Source organism: Epinephelus lanceolatus, chromosome 3 (assembly GCF_041903045.1).
Source record: "Epinephelus lanceolatus isolate andai-2023 chromosome 3, ASM4190304v1, whole genome shotgun sequence".
Lineage (NCBI taxonomy): Eukaryota > Metazoa > Chordata > Actinopteri > Perciformes > Serranidae > Epinephelus > Epinephelus lanceolatus.
Window position 1 is genome coordinate 12,969,834 of NC_135736.1, and position 24,234 is coordinate 12,994,067.

At 39.7% G+C, this 24,234-nt stretch overlaps 1 protein-coding gene across 1 annotated transcript in view; it reads right to left on the bottom strand.

Moving 5' to 3' along the window:
* Positions 1 to 1,646: 1,646 nt before the first annotated feature.
* The window catches only part of usp43a (ubiquitin specific peptidase 43a), a 192,108-nt gene continuing 169,520 nt past the window's right edge, over positions 1,647 to 24,234 (bottom strand). The window contains exons 14-16 of the mRNA XM_078165179.1: positions 23,014 to 23,172; positions 12,162 to 12,323; positions 1,647 to 12,026 (exon numbers count right to left, since the gene is read on the bottom strand). Of these exons, the coding sequence (XP_078021305.1) occupies positions 10,867 to 12,026; positions 12,162 to 12,323; positions 23,014 to 23,172 (1,481 nt within the window). The 3' untranslated portion in view covers positions 1,647 to 10,866. The remainder of the gene's footprint in view (positions 12,027 to 12,161; positions 12,324 to 23,013; positions 23,173 to 24,234) is intronic.

Here is a 24,234-nt window from a genome sequence, read left to right on the forward strand (position 1 = left end):
ATGCCTACTTGATACCCTTCTCCGTCAGGTACCGCTGAAATGGTACAGTCTGTCTGATGTGGGTCAGGTACGTGATGCACAGAACTCACAAGTGCCGCTGCTGTAAACATGTGAGGTGGACTGCAGCCTGATTAGCTAAGTCAGAATACCTCACCAAAAATCAGGGGCTCCTAAATGAAAAGTCAGGGTACAGAGAGAACAAGAAAGTAAAAGCAGAAGAGAGCCAATGGACAAATGTCTGGCAAAAAAAAAAAAAAGAAGCAGGTATGAGGGGCGAAGCTGATGGTGAGAAGTGAGGTAGACTAATTTTTGGTAAGAAAACCTGCTGTATCAAGCTCTTTTTAAAAGACACAGTGAAGACATAAGAATCACATTAAACTAGTGGACCTTGAGGCATCCATTGGTACCAACCGCGTTATTCCATCTTCAAAGGAGGCAAATGATGAACATTGAATGAACATTGGCTCTTTTCAAAATGGTATATTTAAATATTTCTGCATATCATGGTCCCTAAAATGTCTTGGAATTGCATATATTGGGTATGACTGAAAAACAATTTTAGTCTGCACACAATTTGACCGATAGTTGACTAAAGTAGCCTCAAAATTGACGGAATAAATGAAGAAAAAATGATTTGTTCACTCATGATTTGATTTTATGATGAGGGCCCACTTTTAAAAATGTCATTCCCCCGTCAATATTTCCTGACAGTTGGCCTGACTACTGTACTGCACTTAAGTACACCTTTGAATTATACTTTACTTCCATTTTATGGTCCTTTATAATTCCACTTCTCCGTGTTTCAGGAGCAAATATTTACAGAGACCTCTACATTCATCTGACAGCTCTTCACACATCTTCTGATGCACATACTTGGACACATCATCAGTGTTGTATCCTGGCCTCATTGGGTGTTTCGGGTCTTGCAACAGACAGCCTCCTCCAGGCAACCCGACTGAGGTTGATCAAGCCTCGGCCTGTGTACAAGTGGCATGCTGTACTGGTCACCCCTTTTCAGCCATAGCCATCTAGATGCCTTCTCTGCTGCCTCCACGTTGTTGTTGATTGCTCTTCTCTTTCTTTGGCCCATAATGCCCAGGGTTCCGTAGGCCTTGCTGAGGGAATGACTTGCAAACCCCCGACTGCCCACCTCCACTGGCATGCACCTGGTCCTCTCCAGGTCAACTGTAATCACCCAGTCTCGTGCTGTGGAAAGCAGACCAGCAGAGGAGGTCCTGGGTCTGCTCTTCGACTGCTCTCCTTCTTGACAAACTCGATCTTCCTGGCTGTAGCGTGGGTGTATCTGCTGTCACTGATCCCCTTGCTGATTGCCTCAGCGATAGACTTCAGGACCTGATCGTGTCTCCAACAATAGCGCCCCTCGCTCAGTGCCCTGGAGCAGCTACTCAGGATGTGCTTGAGGGTCCCTACATTCATCTGACAAAGTCTGGTATGTGGTACAGTCACACCAAAACTCACTGACAGATTTTTTTTTGCTATCTGCTTGTTTTGATGAACCCAAGTAAACCAATGTTTCCTTCAATCACGAGTAACACCTCATTCATTTCAGTCAGTCTATTTGAAAGAGAAAATAATACATTATTTATCATATTAAGCATATAAAAAAGTGTTGACTGAAGGCCATATTCATAAATAATACCTTTTTATTTGATGTATTGAAAAATAAAACAATATACCATCATGTACAGCAGACAGTACAGGCAGAAACTGTTGTTTTACAGTGAAAGCATACTTCTTACACCCCTATGCAAATCATGGAATACATTGCATGTGAGTTCAGTTAGATACCTTGGCATCATTTTCCCAAATCACTACACCATCACCCAAAAACTAACTGTTAATAATAAACTTATTTATTTACTCTCTCTCTCACACACACCTTCACACAGTTGGGTCTGTGTGTGTCCACAAATATATACACAGATTTTTTAAATCTTTATAAAATGTAGAAAAATTGCATATAAAAACATCTTCGATCCACATTTCACAAAATAATTGTGTTAACACAGAAGTGCTCAGTTTGGCAGAGTAAACATTGTGTCAGTGTGTGTGTGTGTGTGTGTGTGTGGGGCCACATGTGGATTGAACCATGCAAAGAAAAACAGAAACAAACATACATTTAAAATGCAATACAGACTTTGTGTTCCTACTTTAACTCTATTCTTCTTCAGTATCGGCCTCTCAAATAAATTATAATAATCTACTGTGAATTTATTTAATCATATGTCAGTAATTATCTACATCTTATTGGCAGGGAAGAGACTCTGGCCTTGTGTTTGTACCAGATGTATGTAGTAGCTTTCAGGAAAATGGACTGAAAAGATGGAAACGGTGAATTTTGGCTTATACTGATTTGTGAAAGCATGTTCTAATTGCAGCCATTATAACATTAGGGTTGCTCAGATATTGAAAACGGTATTCTGCAAGTTTCAAGGTGAGTTGTTTTATTCTCTGTCATACATTTTTCTTCTCACACAATTTCAGTGTGAGCATCAGACTCTAAACGGATCCATTATTTTGTTTATTACACAGCTGTCATTTTTAGTAGAGGCTTAGCTATTAAGAGCACAAATCTCCAGCTACCATGTTATTTTAACTACCCTGTGATTATAGTGATTTTGCCTGTTTTTGTAGAATTTGCAACTGATGTCTTCGACTGAGAATGGCAGCCTTTGTGAGTCACTCAGGGTATGTCAAACACTAAAGCCAAATAGTAGCCTCAGTCAAAACAAAGCTATCTTCAATCCTTCTTGACATTTCAAGCAGAAAACTAAGCATCTGATTTAGGTTTTAATATTGTCATGAGTGCTAGGTTTTTGTTTGGAGAATAAAAGCTTCTGTGCTTGACTTTCTCCATCTCCAACTTTGAACGCACACGCTTCAAGAAGCTTTACTAACAGCACTTTCGACTCAAAACTTGTGCAAAGAACCAACACTAATAAATAAGACATTCAGCTATTATTGCTTAAGTAATTAAGACTGGCTCAAAAGATGTAAAAAAAAAATAAAAAATGAATCATAGCTTACTGAAAATGTTAGTAAAAAATAAATGCGGTATGAGCTCTTGTGAGGGTTGTGTTTGACTCAACTAGCTGAGAGCCTTTTCCAACAAAAGCTTAAAAATCTGATTTATAATGTAGCGGTATGTCTTTAATCAAAGCTATGACTAATGCCTGCAGGAAGATTAATTACTTGACAACACAACCATTTTGGTTTTAGACATGACAAGATTAAAATATTCTTCCTGCTCTGCAAAGTGTGTCAAAGTGCACCAGCAATGAAGCCTTTGGCGCACAGACACATTTCAGGGCAAGTCTCAGACACCTTTCTGTACAATGTGGGTACTGAAAATCAAACAAGAAGCAAAGGGAATTGAAGCCTTCACTATGACAACGGTGATTTACGTAGAAGGGAAGTAGAATCTATCCATCTCAACACAAAGGAAATTATGAGGCAGCACAATGTAATACCATACCCACACCTTTGAAATAAAGCCGCGTTCTATAGTGTCTTTGTTCATAAGAAACAGCAGCTTGTATCCTTGGCAGAAACATGAAAAACTGTATATTCAGATATTCGACGTGTAAATAAAACAGTGACACAGTGAACTGCATACTGATGCTCTGCATAGAAAACTTGCCTTCATAATACAGTCTGCTTCAGCTCGTTGATTTTAACCTTTAATAAAAATGCTTGTTTATTTTGGAGTGTAACTGTGATACTGTTTGGTACTTCAGCATTTTGTGTAGTATAATTAAAGCAGCTGGATACGACATTGAGAACATATACAGGTTGTCTCCACACAGCTCTTAACATGGAGGTGGCTAGCCGGCCGCTAAAAACAGTGATAACAACAGCAACAGTGCTGACAGAGCTAACAGTGTTTATGCGTGTGAGCATTACGCTTTCATGACGATGTTGGTGGTGCCAGAAGTGGGACCAGGTCATTGTTTTGCATGTCACGAGTAAGTCTCAAGTCTTTGCAGTCAAGTCCCAAGTAAAGCCTGAAAAGTCCCAAGTCAATTCCCAAGTCTTAAACTTTGAGTTTCGAGTCCTAAATAAGTCCTGATGTGCTCTTCACCCACTATAATCCCAACCTGAATATATCTTATTGACAAAAATCATGAATGCTTCTTAAAATTTGTACTTATTTGTTTTTTTTTTAAAAAAGTTGCTGTGTCTCCTTCTTTTCAACTTGCATGTTTTGCATACCGCTGTTCCTTTTTTGTTGACCACTGCAGAGTTTTTGTGAGCAAATAAAATTATCTTTGGTATCTTCTTTTCCAACTGGCAATCAGTAATGCACTGCTAGTATTTCATTATTCTCTCCTGCAATTTGTTAGATGCTGTCTGATTGCTTCAAACAAAGGGGATCTGGGGCATCAAGAGTCGATTTACTGGGAAGGAATATTGAGGGAATGGATTGATTTTTGGCACACTTTTTGAATACAAACTTTATTTTGGGCCCGGAGAAAGGTTGGAAATATATTCCAGTCAAAAGGCTGAAAACCAAGTGAGGTTACAAGTCACTGGTGGTAGAGTCAAAGTTGAGCTTAAGTCTTTTTTGATTTTCTAAGGTTGATTCTAAAGTCATCAAATTTGTGACTCGAGTGTGACCTAAGTCCAACTCATGTGACTCAGGTCCACATCTCTGGTGACTGCTGCATGAGTACAGTGCAGAATGCTGGTGATTAGCCAGTGGGATACACACACTCAGAAACTCACACACACTAATATGTACGCTCGGCCAGACAGTCGACCACAACAGAGGGCTGAGAAGCTTGGACTACAATACACACACACACACACACACACACACAGAGGGAGTGTGACTTCATTCACTGCTCAGGACACCATTACTCCACACATAGTTGTTTGTTGCTGTGTAACTGTTGTGATTGTCGTATACAGCGTCTTTAATGTGAGATCAAACTGAAGCATTGAGGAAAGCCTTGAACAAAATACAGCATTTGCGGCAAATTACTTTTAACCTCTAATTGCCAAGGATTTCTGTGAATTTATTTTACATTTAGACTGAATAAGTAGAGACCTCTGGGACCGATATGATTCTTTTAAAAACAGAATACAAAAGCGTGACAAACTCATATTCATCAGTACTTGTGCGAGGAAGCATTCAGATGTGCTACTCCGTGACCTGGCAGAGTTCAGCTTGTGTCAATAAACTTCTGCTTGCCTCTTTAGCAACAAACAAAAGAACTTGTTCTAGTCTCTAATACGGATTAACACACTGATGCAAATCTCCAGTGGGAGTCAGCTGAACTCCAATGAAAAAAGATTTGATGACAGCACAGAACTGTATCTACCATCAAGTGTCAAGGCTAAGGGAAATTACACACACTAAACAATTAGGGATGCACCGAAATGAAAATTTGTGGCCGAAGCCGAAGCTTATTAAACGCTTGGCCGAATACTGAGTACCGAATACCGAATATTGTTGTTTAGTTTTTCATTAGTGTTTGCAGATGAACCCCCTCCAGATTAGTGTTGTCATGGTACCAAAATTGGGACCCACTGTGCCATACCAGTGAAAATATCATGGTTCTGAGTAGTATCACGATACCACAGCAAAAATGAGGCAGATGTGCCTTTTGTCATTTATGAAAAGATAAATCACTTTTCTATAATACATCAATGATATTTCAATGGAATAAATTACTTATTGACTTATTCGTACTTCAAAAACAGCATCAATCAGTGATTAACATAGGGGGGATCAAAATAAAATAAATAAATAAAATAAGAATCAACCAGCCACCCTCCTCCCCTGACAGTCCCTTCATAAGTAAAGAACAGTCCCTAAAGTACGGTGAGGTTTGTGGGCCGTTACTGCCGGAAAGAGAGTAATGTGAACGGCTCGTTTCTCCTCTGACACGTCACATACCTGTGTTCGGCTGGCTCGGCTGTTCAGGTACTTCTGGGCAGTCATGACACCAAGAAGAGGATATTATTAGAGCCGACTTCTCCGTTGCCCGGTAAGCCGATGGCCGCCGTATTTGACAGGAATACATTAACGTTACTGTCTGTGTCTGTGACCCCCGTTCAACCCACAATCGGTGGGATTTGCCTTTCGTTTCTGCTGCTGGTTGAAATCTGTAGGCTGCTCGCACAGCGTGCTGAATGATTTAAGCCTATTTTGCTCGCTCAAAACTATTTTTAGTCGCAAATGCGAGTGCCGTGACGGACGGATCGCCACACTACCGACATTTTATTCCGCCCGTCACGGCACGCTGTTTGATTGCGTTATCAAAACACGCCGCTATTATTCGGCCTTGCTTTTAACTTATTCCACCGAATATTGAATGTGTGTTTTTTTTGCAATATTCGGCCGAATATATTTGGTTACCGAATATTCGGTGCATCCCTATAAACAATAAAAGGCTGTCGGTTTAGTGCTTAGACACTATCTAGTGCTTTTCTCTGTGTATGCAGCTGAAGGCTGCTAAACTCAGCAGATAACGGACAGAAGCTGTACAATACATTTATAATCATTCTTCTAACAGAGAGAAGGCTTGCAAAAGACAGGGGTTATTCAATGTCCTCTACATTCTACGGCTGAATTTTTGGCCTGAATACACCATTGACTGTTCAGTCACACACATTTAGGCCTATTTCTGAAGCTGATATGGAGCTTTAACTTTATGCTTTGATGTGTGTTATCTAACTCATTTATGTTTTCAATTATAAGCTACTTCAGGGTCAATAGTGTCGGTGAGAAGTGCACAATGCAGCTTCTCCATCTTAGTGACATTGTGTTATTTTTACACCTTACACTGTCAGTAAACTGTTCCAAGTATGACTGATTCTTTTCAAACAGCAGTGTCATTCAGTTGAAGAATCTTATTAAGCATGAGCGGTATTGCTATTTACTTAAGAGAACTCCTCATATGTTAAGTGCAAATCAAGTCTCAGCAGTGTGCAAATATCAATGAGGGGCCATACGTGTGTAGAGCCTGAGAAGGCATCATGGAAGATTTCTGTGCACATAAAACATGGGAACATTAGTGCAGCAGCAAAAATGAGGTGATCCTGCTGGCCTGCTGCACTCATATAGCATGACCAGAATTTGAATGTGAATCATGTTCATATGGGGAGAAAAAAGGTAAAATTAAGAAAAAAAACCAAAACAGATTAGACTGAATTAAATAAAATGTGCTTGCATGTGCCCCCATAAATCCAGCAGAGTTTAAATTAACAGGACATAAACACTGACATCATTTATCATAATACTCTCAGCTGGGAAAAGAGCTGTGCACGGCAAAACCTTCATAACACCAGATTCACAAAATAGTTCTTTCTGATAAGTATGGAAGATTTAAAATGCCTAAATTAAAACAAACGGCACAACGAAATAAAGTGAATTTAAAAGTTTTTTAAAGTCCTCCAGAGCATGCTGCCAAAGTGCCTTGAGAAATCGCTTAGTTTACCATTTTTCCGCGTCCTTTGGATACTTTTCGTGCCTATGAGAACATATGTTAAGATGTGGACATACACTTTAGGTGTCAACCTTAAATTCGGCGATGTGCTTTCCATTAATATAAATCTGACGGCACGCACTTATCACACTGTTGGATTGACTTTGTTTACTTCTGTTGGTGGTAAAGACGATCAAAACAGACTAGCCGACAGCATGCCATGAACGTGAGATGATGTTTCACGGCCAAATCAAATAACCAATCGGAGGAGAGCCCTTCTAGCCAATCAGAGGTGGAAAAGGCGGTACCTTCCCCTACCATCCTATGAAAAAAAAAATATCACCGCCGGTGGGTAACTGGTGAGGATAGCAACAATGGCGACCGCTACAGATCCTACAGACCACATTAACAATGCTATCGAGGTATTTCGCCACTACTCGTGTTAATGGAGGACCAAATTAAGGAAGCTGCTAAACTGGATTTAACGGCGATGCAGCTGGGCGTGCACGACGACGGAGACATTTTAAATGGGCAATGCTTGCTTGTTTTCGGCACCCCCGAGGCATGGATACTAATGACGTCAGATTCTGGGTGAGTCGTTGATCTCTACTGATTGGTTAGGGAAAAAATCAAATTCCCTCCCCCTTGTAAATCGCCTTCAATGGAGGCGATGTCAGACTGAAGGTTCTGGGAGCTTCAGTCTGACACTCAGGCTACCTTGGGGGTGGAACCATGGGTGGATCTTAGTGTCAGAGGGCCATTGCTATTGATGTCACATTTACACCACCCTTCAAACTACATAAACAACATTTTACTTTATTCGGATAAATTTCTAATGGCGGAATGAAATCATAAGTTTTGGTGTGCTCCCCTGTAATCCTGATCATTTGGTGTAAGTTTTTTTTTTGCCTTGACGGCTGGATACAATGAAATATGTTTTAATATTATCAGGAGATTTCAATGTTCAATGACTTGAACACTGTCAACAGCCAATAGCTGTAGTAGCACACCATGTAGAAAGTAAACATGGAAGGGACTCCAAGGGACTGGAGGGGAGGTGCAAGAACGTTGTGGGGTGAAGGGGTGAACAAGCATCGGTATTCGGCTTGTATCTGATCCACCAACCAACACTTATTTTAGTCCATCCATCCATTTTCAACTGCTTATCAGAAGCAGGGCAGGGCAGCAGGCTGAGCAAAGAAATCTTAATTTTCAAAAATACTTTTTCTCTCATTCTCATGGTCTCGTCTAACTAAAATAGCACAGCTAACAAACAGAGGCTGGTGTTGAGTTGAGGCGTCAAATCCAAAATGTAAAGTTTGTGTGCAAATAATAGTTTATCTTTATGGACCGTATTGATGCCAACTGACAATAATACTGTTGACATATGATGCCTTTTATCTTGTGTTTCTAGGTTATGTGTTTTGCGAACAGTTAAGGAATTGTTTTTGTCATATGTCTTTGAGTTTGAGGGGGTTTGACGTCATATTTTCCACCAGGAGCAGGATGGAAAATAATCTCAAAGGGAATCTAGTTTAGTTTTGCAAACAGGGACCTTGTAACATTCCAGGCCTTTGCAAAAGCTTACATTGTCTTTAGATGTGAGAGGGTGTCAGACTTTAGTCTCATAACAGTGTTTTCAAAATCTTTTCAAAGCCTTCTGCTGTAAGGTAGGCATCACTTCCATTTGTGATTGACTGTTTGCAGCTTTAAGAGATGGATTGTGCCGCAAGCAGGTGTACAAACAGATACTTAGGGGAATCCTCTTGGCTCAGTTCTCGGTAAATGCTGACAGTAAATAACCCACAGTAAATGCATACATAAAAGGAAATACATATAAAAATGTGCATTGTATTTCACTTTATTTCTTTTAAAAATGTTTAAATTTAGGCAATTTAAATCTTCTATATATTAGACTGGTCAGACTTGGGATAAATAAATAAAAATCCAAACCCTTAAACTGTTGACACTCTTTACATGTTGCATTTTTGCATCCATTTTGGTGTTTTGGGGATCTTTTTTTCACATCTAACTGCCAAAATGTGGTCAATGTTAGGCTGCAAGATTTCCAGCTTTGCTCTAGGGGAAGACTGCTCGCAAAAATCAACATCAGTCAATGTCTGATTCTGGGGAAAATTTCTCACAGTCAAAAGAGAGAGGTTTGTATTTTTAGGCCGCTATAATCACAGCTTCAATAGAGCCACATGTGATGCAGCCTCATTCTGCATTTTGAGTCAGGACAAAAAAGAAAACAAAAAAAAAATCACACTCTTTTGCTGTGTTAACTGGGGACGCCGCTTTCATACTGTACACCATATGACTGACTGCAACAGTCTCCTGACAGCTGATCAAGCTGATGGAAAACATAATCAATCGTAAACTAAGAAAAAAAAAGAAAAAGATGTTAAACCAAAAATAAAACAACAAAAACAACAAAACCCAAGGAATGCATCTGATATGGTTAACTGATGTTATATAAAAGGTATAAAACTAATCTTTAAGAGTGGATATTGCATTCATTTTACACTTCACAGTAGACAAATGTATATTTCAAATTCTCTTCTGCCACAGGGAGGTTAGTCCGGCTCAGTTATAAAGTGTTATTAGACCTGGTGGGGATTTAGTGTCTAAATAATAATTAGGAGACCCAGGTCAGGTCATTCTACAGGATATCACTTCAACCCAGCGAGTTATTACGGTCAGAGGTCCTATTTATTGCAGGTTAAACAACAACTGCAGTCTGGGTCGCATGGGGACCAGTCACTGCTTTATAAAAACAGTGCTTTGTGTTCAAAGCCATCCTTCAGCTACTTTAAATTAACGTCAAACAAGGGCTTAAAGATGAATAATTGATGTTAATCAGAAAACTGCAGCCTCAAAGCACCACCATTTATCTTGTGGACACATTACATTCTTAGAAATGAACACAATCAGTGTGTCTTCATTTTAAGCAGACAACAATGAGAATTCAAAATGAATCCCGACACTCACACTACAGTAATAAGACACAGATGCGGATAACATGCTTGTATGTGCGTATGTGTGTGTGTGTGTGTAATTTCGTGCTTCCAGTGCTAAACAGACAAACTCATTGGTCTAAACTGCATATTAGTTGCTCAGGCACTTGTTTTAAGACATTGAGAAAATAAACAGAATAAAAATGGACTCCCTCTGACATTTGACGGACAGGTACCATCATTTCATTCTGCTCTTTATATCCCAGCATTAAAGAAGCCTTCATTTTCTCCGTATCTCTCAGCTCCATTGTGCAAGCCACTTGAGCCAGTTCATTTTCTGTGGACAAAAAGGCGCACCACTGTGAGTTGAGCTCTATTGCTTTGATGTCAAAGATTGGACGTCATTCACTTCATGACAGATAAAAGGCTTTGTGTGTATGTTTTTTGTGTGTGTGTCAGAAGCTGGACTCAGGGACTGTCCTTTTGCGTCCCAGCGAGGTTGTGCTGTAACGAGTCCTCTGCAGGGTGCCGTAAGACGGTTTGTCTGTTGTCAGGCTGCGCGACGGGGCTGTAGACATCCCGTTACGATGCAAAGATGCTGTCCTACGCATGCTCTGCTCCGCTTTGGTGGGGATATTGGAGGAGCTCTGGGAGCGCTTGATGTCCGCCGCGGTCCGTCCCACTTTCCTGTTTGCCAGCTCATCGCCTGGATGGCCCGAGCCATTAGACTTGCTTCCTTCTACCCCGGTTCCTCCTCCTGCTGCTCCGTTGGACAGTGACAGCCTAGAGAGAGTCCTCCTGCCTCCTTCATCACCTCCTTCTTTTCCTGACTCAGCCTCCTTGGACTTCCTTGAGTCCCTGTCCTTCTTCAGGAAGTTACCTTTAAAGAAAGAGAGCAGTCCCTCATGGCTCTTGGGAACTTCTCCTTTCTTGCTCTTAGAGTTTCCTTCATGTCCACCGTGGTGTTCCCTATCAGGCCTGTCCCCTTTTTGTCTTCTCAGGGTCCCATCTTGAAGGCTAGGAGTGCTGTAGCTGGGTTGAACTCCACCACTCCTTTTTGTCTCAGCAGTATCCTGGGAGGCTTTGGAGGAGCTCTGTTTCCTGGCATCCTTCCTCCTGGTGAGGGTGTTACTGCTGAAGCTACTGCTGATATTTGTGGTGCTCTCATCTCTTGTCTGGCTCCCCTTCCTGCGTCTCAAGCTGGCTGTCTTCTCCGATGGCCTCCGCTGGCCCTCTGGGACTTGTGGAGAGTCAGGTGGCAGCTCATCTACTGCCTTACTCATACAACTTAAGCTTCCTACACTGGAAGATCTGACGTTGGCTGCAGCCCGGCCCCCAGCGGCTTCCTTGGTGCTGCGTGGTTCGCTCATCAATGTTACTATTGGATCCTTTGTGCATCGGGGCCGCCGGCCAGATTCCAAGTACTGTACCAGCTCCACAGGGGCTGGATCTTGGACAGATGGAGGCACTGGGTCAGGTTTCCGTCTGTCCTTTGAACCAAGGGACCAACGTAGGGGAAGCACTTTGCTCAGAGTGTCCTTGGTCTTGCTGGGGGCTCTCATGCTCACGCTGCGTCCCTGAAGGCCCCTGATAAATGGCCTGCTCTCAAAACCCCCTAACAATTGTGTAGAGAGGAAAATGTTTTAGTTTTTTTATTCAAATTGAAGAGCTCAGCACAGAATTAATGTTGAAATAAACACCCAATAAGCTACTAAACAGACTGGGGGAAATATTAGGTGTGGCCCCTTACCCTTTTCCTCTTTAGAACCATTTTCAAGGAAGACTGGAGACTCAGGCGAGTCAGGTAAGGAGGATGGGCAGGTGGTGGAGGATCGAGAGACCAGACTGCCTCTCTTACTATCCCCTGTCAGGCGGATTAGCCAGTGGTCTGACATTGATGAACTGGTGGAGCCTGTGAGACATGGGGGATGAAAGGGAAAATATGAACCATAAAAGAAAACTCCACTGTTTTCTCATCACACTCCTGAAACACTGTTGGGCTCATAGAGGACATTTTAACACAAAAATACAGACTGCTGGATGAAGTATAAATGCACTTCCATGCATTCTTCTTCTTCCAAACCACAGACAGTTTGGTCAGATATGCAGAGCCCCAGCACCACACTTTAAAGCCAATTTGACACAATGGCCAAACTTAAGAATTACAACTTCCGGGTTCGTCACATGATGCCACTGGGCTAAAAGAGGTTTTTCCTATAGACTTGCTTTGTGAAAGAGACGTCTGTAAATTAGTGGATGAATTTTTCTGAGTGTCACAAACTCTGTGAAATTACTTATTTCACAATTAGGATTCGATCCATTCGGTGCGATAACATTTCAAACATCAAAAAGAGGTGCATGATTAAATCATTTTATCTCCACTCAAGTCAGCGGAATGCTAAAGTGGAAGTTAGTCAAGTGTGCTTGCTCTATGGGCCCAACGATCTGGAAGATCCAGGTAATTTTATGCCTGGGGAGTTGAACTTTTCTGGCTTCATGTGCCACAGAGCAACTTTCATAGGAATAAACAGGGCCCTCCTCCAATGTTTTACCCAGTTCTCTTTATTCATTCCTGAGGATTGTGGGTGCGTTATTCTAATAGTGGCTAATGTAGCTTCATATTGCTAGCCTCAAGCAGAGATAAGGAGTAAGCTATAGAGACATGGTAAGATCACTTCTTTCTAACTCCACACCCACAGAATAGTTTTCATTGTCAAACTTGTAGTCTTCAGCCCCAACTGTCACTGACTTACGGTACGTTACATCACTTGAGGCAACTTATCAGACTTTGTGCAGCTCCCTCTGGAGGCACAAAAATACTTCATACAACTTTATTCTTCAAAATAAATTTGACTGAGAAGACAAATTTGTACTCCTAAACTGACTTCAATGTGTAAAGTTGCCCTTTGAACAAACAGATCATCCCAAAGTGAAACTTCTGATGTCCTTTAAAGTTAAATTAAGTTTGTATGAACACAAACACACAGAGAGATAGCTACACCAGTTCAATTACACGGGCAGCTGTGGTGGAGTAATTATTCAAATCCTTAATTAGCTAAATGAAATAACACCACAATGTTAACACACTCCTTCCATGTGTAACAAGTCTCGCATTTGAAGTACTTGAGTGAATATGCTGGGGGAAAATTTGTTTCTACCATGCATCCACCAAAACCTTGGAACACCATCTACAGCTTAAGCCCTACTCACACGGGTATAGTTTCACCTGGAGAGCTCATGTAATTTAGAAATTACAAAAAAAGTTTGCTCTTCTGAAGTATTTGTACTTGTTCTTTCTGCGAGCTTTATGTCTCCATACTGTGTAGAAATATGAGCTTCCTGCACCCAAAACGTTGCCAAAATCTTTATTAATAATTGCCAACACAGCCTCTGTAATTTTCTACCTGAAAAGACAGAGAAACGAGGCGAGTTTGGTGATATAAGGTAGGCCACTTGCAGTGGAATTTTCACTTGACAAATTTCTAACATGGCTGATTCGTACAGTATTAAGATCACGGATGACCTTTGCAATTATTACAAATATCCTCAGGTAATACTAGTCCTGTATATATAAGGCTATAATATAGTTATAATGCTAAAAAAATACAGTGTACCAGTTTTGGGAAACATGGCTCTCTGCTTGCTGTTCTGAGTCAGGTTAACTAAGGATAAAGTACCAGTGCCAGTGCAGTGAACATGTTTTGTCCTGCATCATTAAATATGAATAATACAGTGCTTTTGTATTTGTCACCTGTGCCTCCTGGTCCACTTATCCTTTATTCACCAGCCTGTAACCTGGAATCAATGGAGGTCCACCATCATTGAGATGTTCAATCTCTCAAATGCATCATCTGTTTTCTCCTCCAAACAGAGTGGGAGGACATTTGGACATCTGAAAGCACATAGGGTGCACATAGGAAGCAGAAAGTGTATCCTATGTGGAGGTCTCGAAATAACAGCACTGACTACATTATTATGGCAAATTTTTTCCCTCTAAATTTCATATTTCCACAAGCTTAATGTATTTTTTTCATGAGTTTAAAATGAATCTGCTTTCTACAGTGCCTTATTTCCTCTCCAAGATCATTTTTGCTGCAGTAGGGTTGAGTGGCCGAGTCTTTTCTCCCCGATTAGTTTGACTTTTAAGACTCTCAGCCCTCATAGGGAGCTTTGGAAGCTATTTTCACTGCTGCCTTGTGTCCTGTCCTGCTCTTTACCTCAAGAAGAGTTTTGAATGTCTAAAATTTCCACCTGTGACTCACTTCCTCAGAAAATGAAGGAGTAAAGAGTAGCACATATACAATACATGTCCACAGAAACTGTGAGTTTTTTCAACAATAGATCTTTGAGCAGCAGACAGTGCTGAGTGCAAATGTCTACCTGCAAAATAACTTCTGTATACTACAGTCTTTTTCTTCCATCAGTAAAATGGTTATCACATTATTGCTCATTTGTCAACAGCAACTGCTTCGTCTGACATTCTTGAAAAAAATGTTTAAATTAAAAAAACCCTGTCTATCTGAAAAGTGCATGGATTAAATCAAGTGTGACAAATCGTTTTCGAATTTGAGTCACACTTAACTTTGCTACAAAAATGATTGAATAGGTATGTATTCAACTAATCTTAAAGCAGTATCTTGTGCATGCTTGGATATGGCTCTGCAGCACTCTTTGTCAAATAGCTCAGTTTTAAAGGTAAAGTATGCATAGTATTTTAGATCTTTTTATCAATTCATGTTTGATGATCATGTGGGAAAATAATAAGAAGTATACTATATAGCAATACTTTTATAATCTACCTGCAGTAAAGCTTAAATTTGAATCACATAGCCGAACAATGCAGACCCATATAAATATCTTGGTTTCTATACTGATGAATATATGCATTTAATTAAAGGTGCTAAGGTTCTTGCTGAATGAGAAGGTAGAGCTCTTGGAGGAATCCTTGAAAAAGTATCAATTTAAAAGATGAGTTTCTAAACATGTCCTTAAATGTGTGAAGCTGTGTGCGTCCTGTACTTGATTACTTGCCGGGGTTGGAGGCTTTAGAAATATTTCTATGTGTAAATCAGGGCATAAGAGTGCTGTAAGATATTTTCTGTGAGGCTCAAGGGAAGATATGTTAGCTCAGTTATGGAATTGATTACTTAATACGGATTAAAGTAGGTTGATGAGGCAAATGTTCATCTGGGATAAACTTGTTACTGGTTCTTGGTTTAAAGATTTACACACATTGTTTTGCATCTCTGAGTTTAGTGAGTTTTTACCAATAATGAAAAATTCAATATTGGTTTGTTTAGAGAATCTGTATCCCCTTTTACACTGCCTCTTCAAGGCAGGAATTTCACACTGTTAAACCACCTCGCTGCTCTGTACAGTATAAATGGTACAACTGCAGAATGGGGGGGCAGAGTTGTCTCGCCTTTCAGCCAGCATTGGAGGTAGGAACAGCTCTGAAAAGCCATCAGGAACATAAAGTTCCTGATGGCTTTTCAGAGCTGTTCCTACCTCGACCCCATGCGTGGTATTTTAAAGGAGCTGATAGCAGTTAGTGGCAAACTCAAAGCAGAAGAAGAAGAGCTCCTGAAAATAACCGCAAAATGAGGGAAAAAAAGGTCAGAGAGCTCTTTACCCTCTGTGCAGAGGATGAGATCAGCTGTCATATAACAGAGAAGGTAAATTATTAATATCTCCATGTTTTGCCATTGTTACTGTTTATAAAGCACTGCTGACTCATATGTTATATGTCAACACTGTTATTGGTTCTGTGTAAAAATGCAAAGGTGGCGTAAACAAAGGACTTCTTAGTGGCCCTATCGTGTGATCTCTGTGTAAAAGAGCTTGTGTTTGCCAAGGACAAGTAACAGTGGGCTGGTGATATATGGACTTAACCAAAACTGTGTACTTTTATGATGATAAAACTGAATATGGTATGGAGAATTGCACTCTAAGTGATTTGTCCAAATGGAAACTGGACAGCATGTTAATATACAAGAAGAAAAGCAGATCTGTCCATTGTGCTGTTTAAATAATACAGAAGATAAATTCCATTTTGTTTTCTGCTGTCAATTTTATTGTGTACTTCACTGTGTACTACTGCAGTTCTTTGTTTGGTAGGATAAAGGGGGATATTGATTTTGTAAACATGGAAGATACACAGACATCAAGATGGCTGTTCAAATTTGAGACATGAATTGGCCAGTTTTCTGGAGAGGACATGGGAGAGGAGAAAATGGGCTCTTTATTCAGCTCGTCTGTGAATGTTCAGTGTTTTGTGTTTTTGATTTGCTTTGTTTTGTTGTTTGTTTATTTCATTTTTAGTTTGATTAGTTTTATTTCCTTTTCCAAATGTTTTGTTTATTGACCGGGAGATGGCTGTAAAACAAAAAAAAGATGGTGTCTTATAATCCCATGCGGGATGAGCCAGAGGCAAGACACTGAAATAAATAAAAATCAATTCACAGAGAAATTTAGCATTCAGTGGGCCTGCACCACCTTATTTAAAGCCTCTGAAAACGTTCAAATCTCAAGGATTTCACTAAAATATTTAATATACATGACTAAATAATCAACAAGATTTAAGATTTAACGATCTTAGTTACTACTCATTTGAAGTTTAAAACTGAAAAACTCAATTGTCATCACATTTTGATTCACATGCTGCAAACAACGATTAACAAGAAGTGACATTAACCTTTTCCAACTGATTCCCATTTATCTCAAACCAGTGAGTAAAGCAAGAAGAAAAAACAATTACATGTTCATGTAGGAGCTTGTCGCTTATAGTAAGTATCTGATGGAGAAAATATGCTTTCACAGCATTTAAGGTCCTTTCAACTAAACTATCGGGAGGAGGTCTGTGACAAATCCACCAATAGTTATGAAACTAAAACCTGTTTTAAAAGTATCTGACGTTTGAAAGTGATGAAGAAATAATGCCCCATTTAACTCCATCCCAAGATATATCTCCGCTTTGTATGCAAATGGAAGGAACTGCAGGCTGAGGAGGACAGATATGAGGGCACAAATAACACATTGTGAGGAACTCATAGTTTCAGTTATATATTCTACTATGTGGAGAGGGAAAAATAGTGTCCCCAGTACTCAAACCTTTTCCTGAGGAGATGAGAATCTAACACCTTCACTGTGGTCTGTTTCATTCTCTTGAGTGGATTCATTTTAGAGGGATCCGAGTTTATTTGTTGTTGACTTGCTCACAGTAGATAGACACACAGAAATGTAAGCCATGGTGTGTTTGTGGATGTTTCTTTTGGGGTCTGACTGAGTGGTGCAGAGTGAACACACCCCAGTGCACTTCACATTCTTCCTTTAATATTTTACATTTAGAGGCTTGTTGTACATTGATTTTACAAAGCTGAAGTGGGTGCAAATGAAGACACAGTCTACAGGGCTTGACATTTTGAAGGCAGGGAAAGTGCATGATGTGGAGAAAATGTGTGCAATCCCAAACAGCTGTCAAAAAAAGTGCTCTTTCCTATATGCGTAGTAGAAGAAGAGCACAGTTCATAATGATAAAGGCTGTAACCTCCATGATAAGATAAGCCTCCTGACATGTATTATCTGTATGGACATGCCCTCTGCTGAGCAGACATGGCCAGTTAATAATGCTACATATTTGTTGACCTTTATTGACTTAGGCCTTGTACAAATGTCCACAGGACAGAAAATGAAGCTTTTTCTATGTGTTTTGGCCTTTTGTCCACATGCAAATCAATCTTTTATAAAACTGGTCAGTGTAAAGATTTTCAGAGACTAAATAGTGCTTGTGTTCAGGGGGTTTCTTTTTTAAATTTAAGGAGGAAGAAAAACAATTTCCAAAACTGCGTGTCCTTCTGGACTTGGCCTTCCATTGAACCAAAACGTCTATATTTTCCACACTATTCTTAATAAACTCTCAGTGCTGTACTGTGTCCTGTGTTCTTCCTGTCTGCATGTATTTTTCTGATGGCATTGGATTGATGCACTCAGTCCACAGCAACAGGCTGGAGGCCAGACTGACCTTTTGCGAGCATGCACAAAGTGGATGTTTTTTTTTATTTTTATTTTTATTTTTATTTTTTATGTTTTTTCCTTTTAATTTCTTCTTTGTTAATTACATCTGGGTATGGAAGAACACATCATGGGATAAACCATGTCACACTCAAAACCATAAATCCTATGAGTAAGAACAACATTGTGTGTGGAGCTGTGTTAGACTCTACTGACTTGTAGCTGTCCTTGGACATTTTAGAGTGAAGAATTTTATTGAGGGGCTTTTGATTGTGAATCCAGCAGATGTGAATCAAAATGTGATAGTATTACACATCTACAGTTTCCCCAGAGTCACACACAATTAAATCTAATTTACTAGCTGCTCTCTGCTCTCCCAACGGTGCCTTCAAGCATTTGTTTGACATTGTTGGGTCACAATTAATATACACCATGGGGGTGTCATTAGGTAATTGCAGGCTGCTGTCCAAGTTATTTCTGGAGGAGTATTTCTTGTTATTGAAGCCAAAAACCTTTGTCACAATGATAACTAGAATTACTACCCTGCAGATGTTTGCCTCCTAGCACCAGTAAAGTGTCTCTTAAAGACATTTCTGTTCTCTTACAGTTTACATCCATGTCTGTGAAAGCATGGATGCTTCACACACGTCTTCAACCCGGCAGCACAGAAGATCTATACAATCGGCACAGTTTCAAGATGGACACCAAAGATCAGTGTCACCAATTCAGTATCTGACCAAATGTCTCCCCTTCTGTTCCTGAGTTATGGCATTTAGTAATGGCCAGGAAAGTGTTTTTGTAGGGCATTATGATGTCACAGTGAAGTTAACCTTTGGCCTTATAGACATAAATTGTCATCACTTTATGATTTTATCCTATTAGACATTTGTGTCAAGTTTTGTCATAATTATGGTCAAAAACATATATTGTGAGGTCATACTGTCCTTGACCTTTGACCACAAAATTCTAATCAGTTTATTCTTCAGTCATTCTTCCTACCTGCATTCTTGAGATATCACATTCACAAGAATGAGACAGCCAAGGTCACAGTGACCTTGACCTTTGACCAGTAAAATCTAATTAATTCATCGTTCAGTCCAAGTGAATGTTTGTGCCAAATTTGAAGATATTCTTTGAAGGTATTCTTGAGATTTCATGTTCACAAGAATGAGACAGAAAAGGACACAGTGACCTTGACCTTTTACCTATGATCATCAGTAACTAATCAGTTCATTGTTGAGTCCAACTAAATTATTTTGCCAAATATGAAGGAATTCCAAAAGGTGTTCTTGAGATATCACATTCACAAGAATGAGACAGATGAGGCCACATAAACCTTGACCTTTGACCTATGACAATCAAAATCTAATCAGTTAATCACTGAGTCCAGGTGAATGTTTGTGCCAAATTTTAAGAAATTGCCTCAGGGTCTTCTTGAGAAATCACATTCATATGAATAACAGAGACAACGTCACAGTGACCTTGACCTTTGACCATCAAAACTAATCAGTTCATTGTAAAGTCCAAGTTAACATTTGTGACAAATTAGAAGAATTTCCCTCCGAAAGTGTTTTAATGAGCTCACTATATAGTCCTCTATATAGGGAATTCCCTATATAGTGAGTAGGGAGTAGGGAGTAGTGAATGATTTCGGACACAGCCCAAGTGAATGTTTGTGCCAAATTATAAGAAATTCCCTTAGGATGTTCTTGAGAAATCACGTTCATGAGAATGAAACAGAAAAGGTCACAGTGACATTGACCTTTGACTTATGACCATCAAAAACTAATCACTTCGTTGTTAAGTCCAAGTGGACATTTGTGCCAAATTTGAAGAAAGTCCTTTGAGGTGTTCTTGAAATATTGTGTTCACAAGCATGGGGCGGATGGGCGGACAACCTAAAAAACAATGCCTCCGTCCACGGCTATCGCTGGTGTGGAGGCATAAAAATATGTGGGGGCAAAAAGACACTCTGTCAAATGACTACAACTTTTCTTTTCAATATTTGTCAATATATAAAGTTCTATCACCAGATATTTTTTTTTTCAAGTGATTAATGTATTCTATATTATGTATGTTCTATATTATGTATGGACTGTAAGAGAAAGTGTACAGCGAGAATTCTTCAGGGTGTTTTTTCTGCCTCATATATAAAACTCTTCAAACTCAGCAAATTGCCAATTTGTGTTTGTACCAACATGCTGTGACTCTGAACCAGTATCATAGCAACTCACTAAGGAGGATAATTGGTGAAGCTGGCATTATAGAGGACACTTCACATTTTAAAATGAACCTTTATAAAGTCAATACCAGTGCGGTTAACAGCTGATCTTCTTCTGCTCACTCCTCTCCATTATGTGCAGTGCTGTATTTATATTTTATAGGAGCTGGCCAAGTGAATATCGTAGCCTGCATCTGTTACAGTCCTGCACATACAACGAGTTGGTAAGTTGGTAACTGTCAAATTTGATTGCTTCTATTTTCTGGTGCATTGTTTAGCATTTCTGTGCAACCTTAGTTATATTTTATTGATGGATCTTTTTGACTAGTCAGAATAATTTACTGTGAAATGTGACAACTGAAACCATAAAGGCTTTGAAACATGGAGAACACAGTGTAGTGTTCCTACTGTGTTCCTTTCTTTATCTGTTTGTTATTACATTATTTGTTGCTCAGCTCTACAAAGAAATCTCTGAATTATTCTGAAGGTTATGGAACTATACAGCCGGGATGAAATGGTTACCTGTGTCACAACATAACAATTTAAAATTCCTGAAATTTGAAATATCATTAAAACCATATTTGATTGCAAGTCTTTGAAAAACTCACGGTAAATACTGTCAATCATCTACCAAATTTAGCAACAGCCTTAGCTGCAGGCGCAGTGTGCAACATGGGTTTGTTTTGCTATCCCCCTGTATACAGAGTGGGTGTGCAGCAGGCAAACCAGTGATACTACTGGTCCTTTGTCCTCATTAACAATGACACAGACACTGAAGGAAATGTTTCAAAGACAGACAATCGCTAATGCTGATGCACATTTGATGTGGTTTTCTTTCACATAAAGTGTTGACTAAGTTATCATTTTAATGTGTATGCAAACAAAGAGTGCATGGTGCTGCTAATTTAATTTGTGGTTTTCAAAATAAAACTTAGTGAAATGTTTCAGTGTGTGTATTAGTACCTTTTTTTTTTTTTTAGCTTTTTTTTTTGCATATTTTAACAATTTTGTGATAATACTGATCACTGTAGGGTTTCCCAAATATTTATTTATTTGTGGAAGCCCGCCACTATAACACCATCTGCCGTCATGTATTTATTTATTTATTTTTGGACCTGGACCGTTCATTAGAAGCACTGTTTAAACATGTAAATCGCTCAGTTGGTCACTGCTCCACACAGGAATGCGGTGCATACTCATAGCACAGACGGAGAAGCAGAACACCAGGTGCAATTAAAATTAAATTTGACCATCTACTGGGCTGGGTCTAAAAGTTTGCTTTCACTCATATCTACAGCAGCTGCTCCCATCATCCATCAGTCTAATCTGATCAGCTCTGATCAGATTGACTCATCAAACATTCATTCCCTGACTAAAACTCCACACACTGCTGCTGAGGAAGAAATCCACCTGTGCTGCGTTCATGGACCTGCAAAAACCTCTGAATTTTTCTGTTGGGACACAAAGTGATAAAAAAGGACACATATGCCGAAAAAAAGAGATTTGATGATTTGAAATTTCCATACTATTTCATCTCTGCTTTACGGTATATGTTTTAGTGTTCAGGAATAAGCCCTGTGGAGAAGATACAAAACAGCAATTATTTACATTTGAAAGAGCTTTGGCCCCAAAAGAAGAATTGATTGAAACTTCTATCAAGTCGATGTCCCCACAAGATCACATGATGGAACAAAACAGCTGTCCAGAAACACTCAAGTGAACCTTGATCATCATTGAACCACAACGGTGCACTTGGGTTCTAAATTGCTTGGGAACCCGTTATTCTTTAGGCCCCCTGCAGTCAACTCAGTTGTTAGATTGACTGGTGATTTCTCCTTTTCTTATTTAAGTGTTACTCGGAGGTATCGTTGTCTCTTTATCGCTTTTCAGTCTTCAGTTTGGTTGACCCGTTGTTCAGTGTTTTGTTCTCCTTGTACAAAAGAAACCCTCCATACAAAATCACATCCATTTGTAAAGAGGACACTCGACCAAGCTTTTGGGAGTGGAGAGAACAAACTTTTTAAAGGCGGTGTGTACAAATGACAAATGTGTGTTGAGCAGGTCCAGCAAAAACAAGATCAATAAGCCTAAATTTGCACGATGTCCACACTGTAGCTCACATAAATGGTGGATGTTAAAACAAATATGGCTAATGTTTAATCAGCTGATTTATTTAAGTAAGTTCCACCAGACTCTGTGTCAGGCAGCTCTCTCACCTGCAGCTCTCAGATGGCTCAGAGAACATGTAAGAAGTGTGTGTTGTGAAAACATTATTTAAAACGTTTTTGTTCTAACAGACACGCCCATGTCCTTTTTTGAAATCTATTAAATAATGTGTGTTTCTCTTTTTGCTCGCCATTTGATAGCATACCTCTGATGGAGCAACTGGCTGACCATGGAGGAATGGTGTTGCGTCTCTGGTAGAAAAGGATGTAGGCTCCTCTGGTACAGACTTCCTCCTCTGGCACCAAGTCAACACTGCTGTCATCGTAGCTGTACCACTGTCCGTCCACTGAGTTCCTACAGTATGCTGGATTAGAAAATGACAACAAGTATAAACCATGGACATACGTAACTTCATAGCAAACATGAAAAAGTGCTAACTTAATGTCAAGCAAAACTTCACTTTTGCTGCATGTTCATTATATCAAGCTTGGGTTATACAAAAAACAAACAAAAAAAAACAGGTTAAATTCATAGCTGGTTTCAACTTGTCGTAAGATTTGTTGTTGCCAGCCTTACCCTCTAACTTGTACAACACATTTTAAGTAAGTAAATCTGCTTTACTTAAAGGTCCAGAGTGTAGGATTAAAGGGGATATATTGACAGACATAGAATATAATATAATAGGTATGTTTTCTTTTGCGTATAATCACCTGAAAATAAGAATTGTGTTTCCGTTACCTTAGAATGAGCCATTTATATCAACGGAGATCGCCATGTTGCACTGCCTTGCTTCTACAGTAACCCAGAGCAGACAAATAAAACACTGGCTCTAGATCGATCCATTTGCATTTTCACTTTGGCCACCGCAGTTAGAAGCTCCTCTGTGATGACAGCATTGCAACATGAGACTGCTTTACGCAGAGTTTTTACCTGTTTAAATCACTGGGTCCATTTGTTTTAGAGAGGAAGAGACCTCTGAAGATAATTCAGCTCCCAGTAAAAACTAGCACCTCTGGACCTTTAGTTATCAGAGAAAAAAGGTGAGTACACTTTAGCAGGTGCTAGGCTAGCAGCCCATCTGTGACACGCCAAACTGCTTTAGAGTAAGAGGAAGAGACCTCTGCTGATAATTTCGCTCACAGTAAAAACCTCCTGAACGTCTGGATCAGAAGAATGTGTGCACACTTTAGCAGGTGCTGGGCTAGCGGCCAACATGTAATGTGCCAAACAAGGCAGGAGAAACACTGATTTGTAACACGAAAGTACTTTATTCTGTGTTTATACTTGTTTCGACCACCTGGTCTGTTTGTCTTGGAGAGGAAGAGACCTCTGTGGATAATTTGGCTCCTGGTAAAAACCTCCTGAACAATGAACACTGAATGAATTTCAGCTGGTTGCATTTTGCAATCCACACTGCTAGATGCCA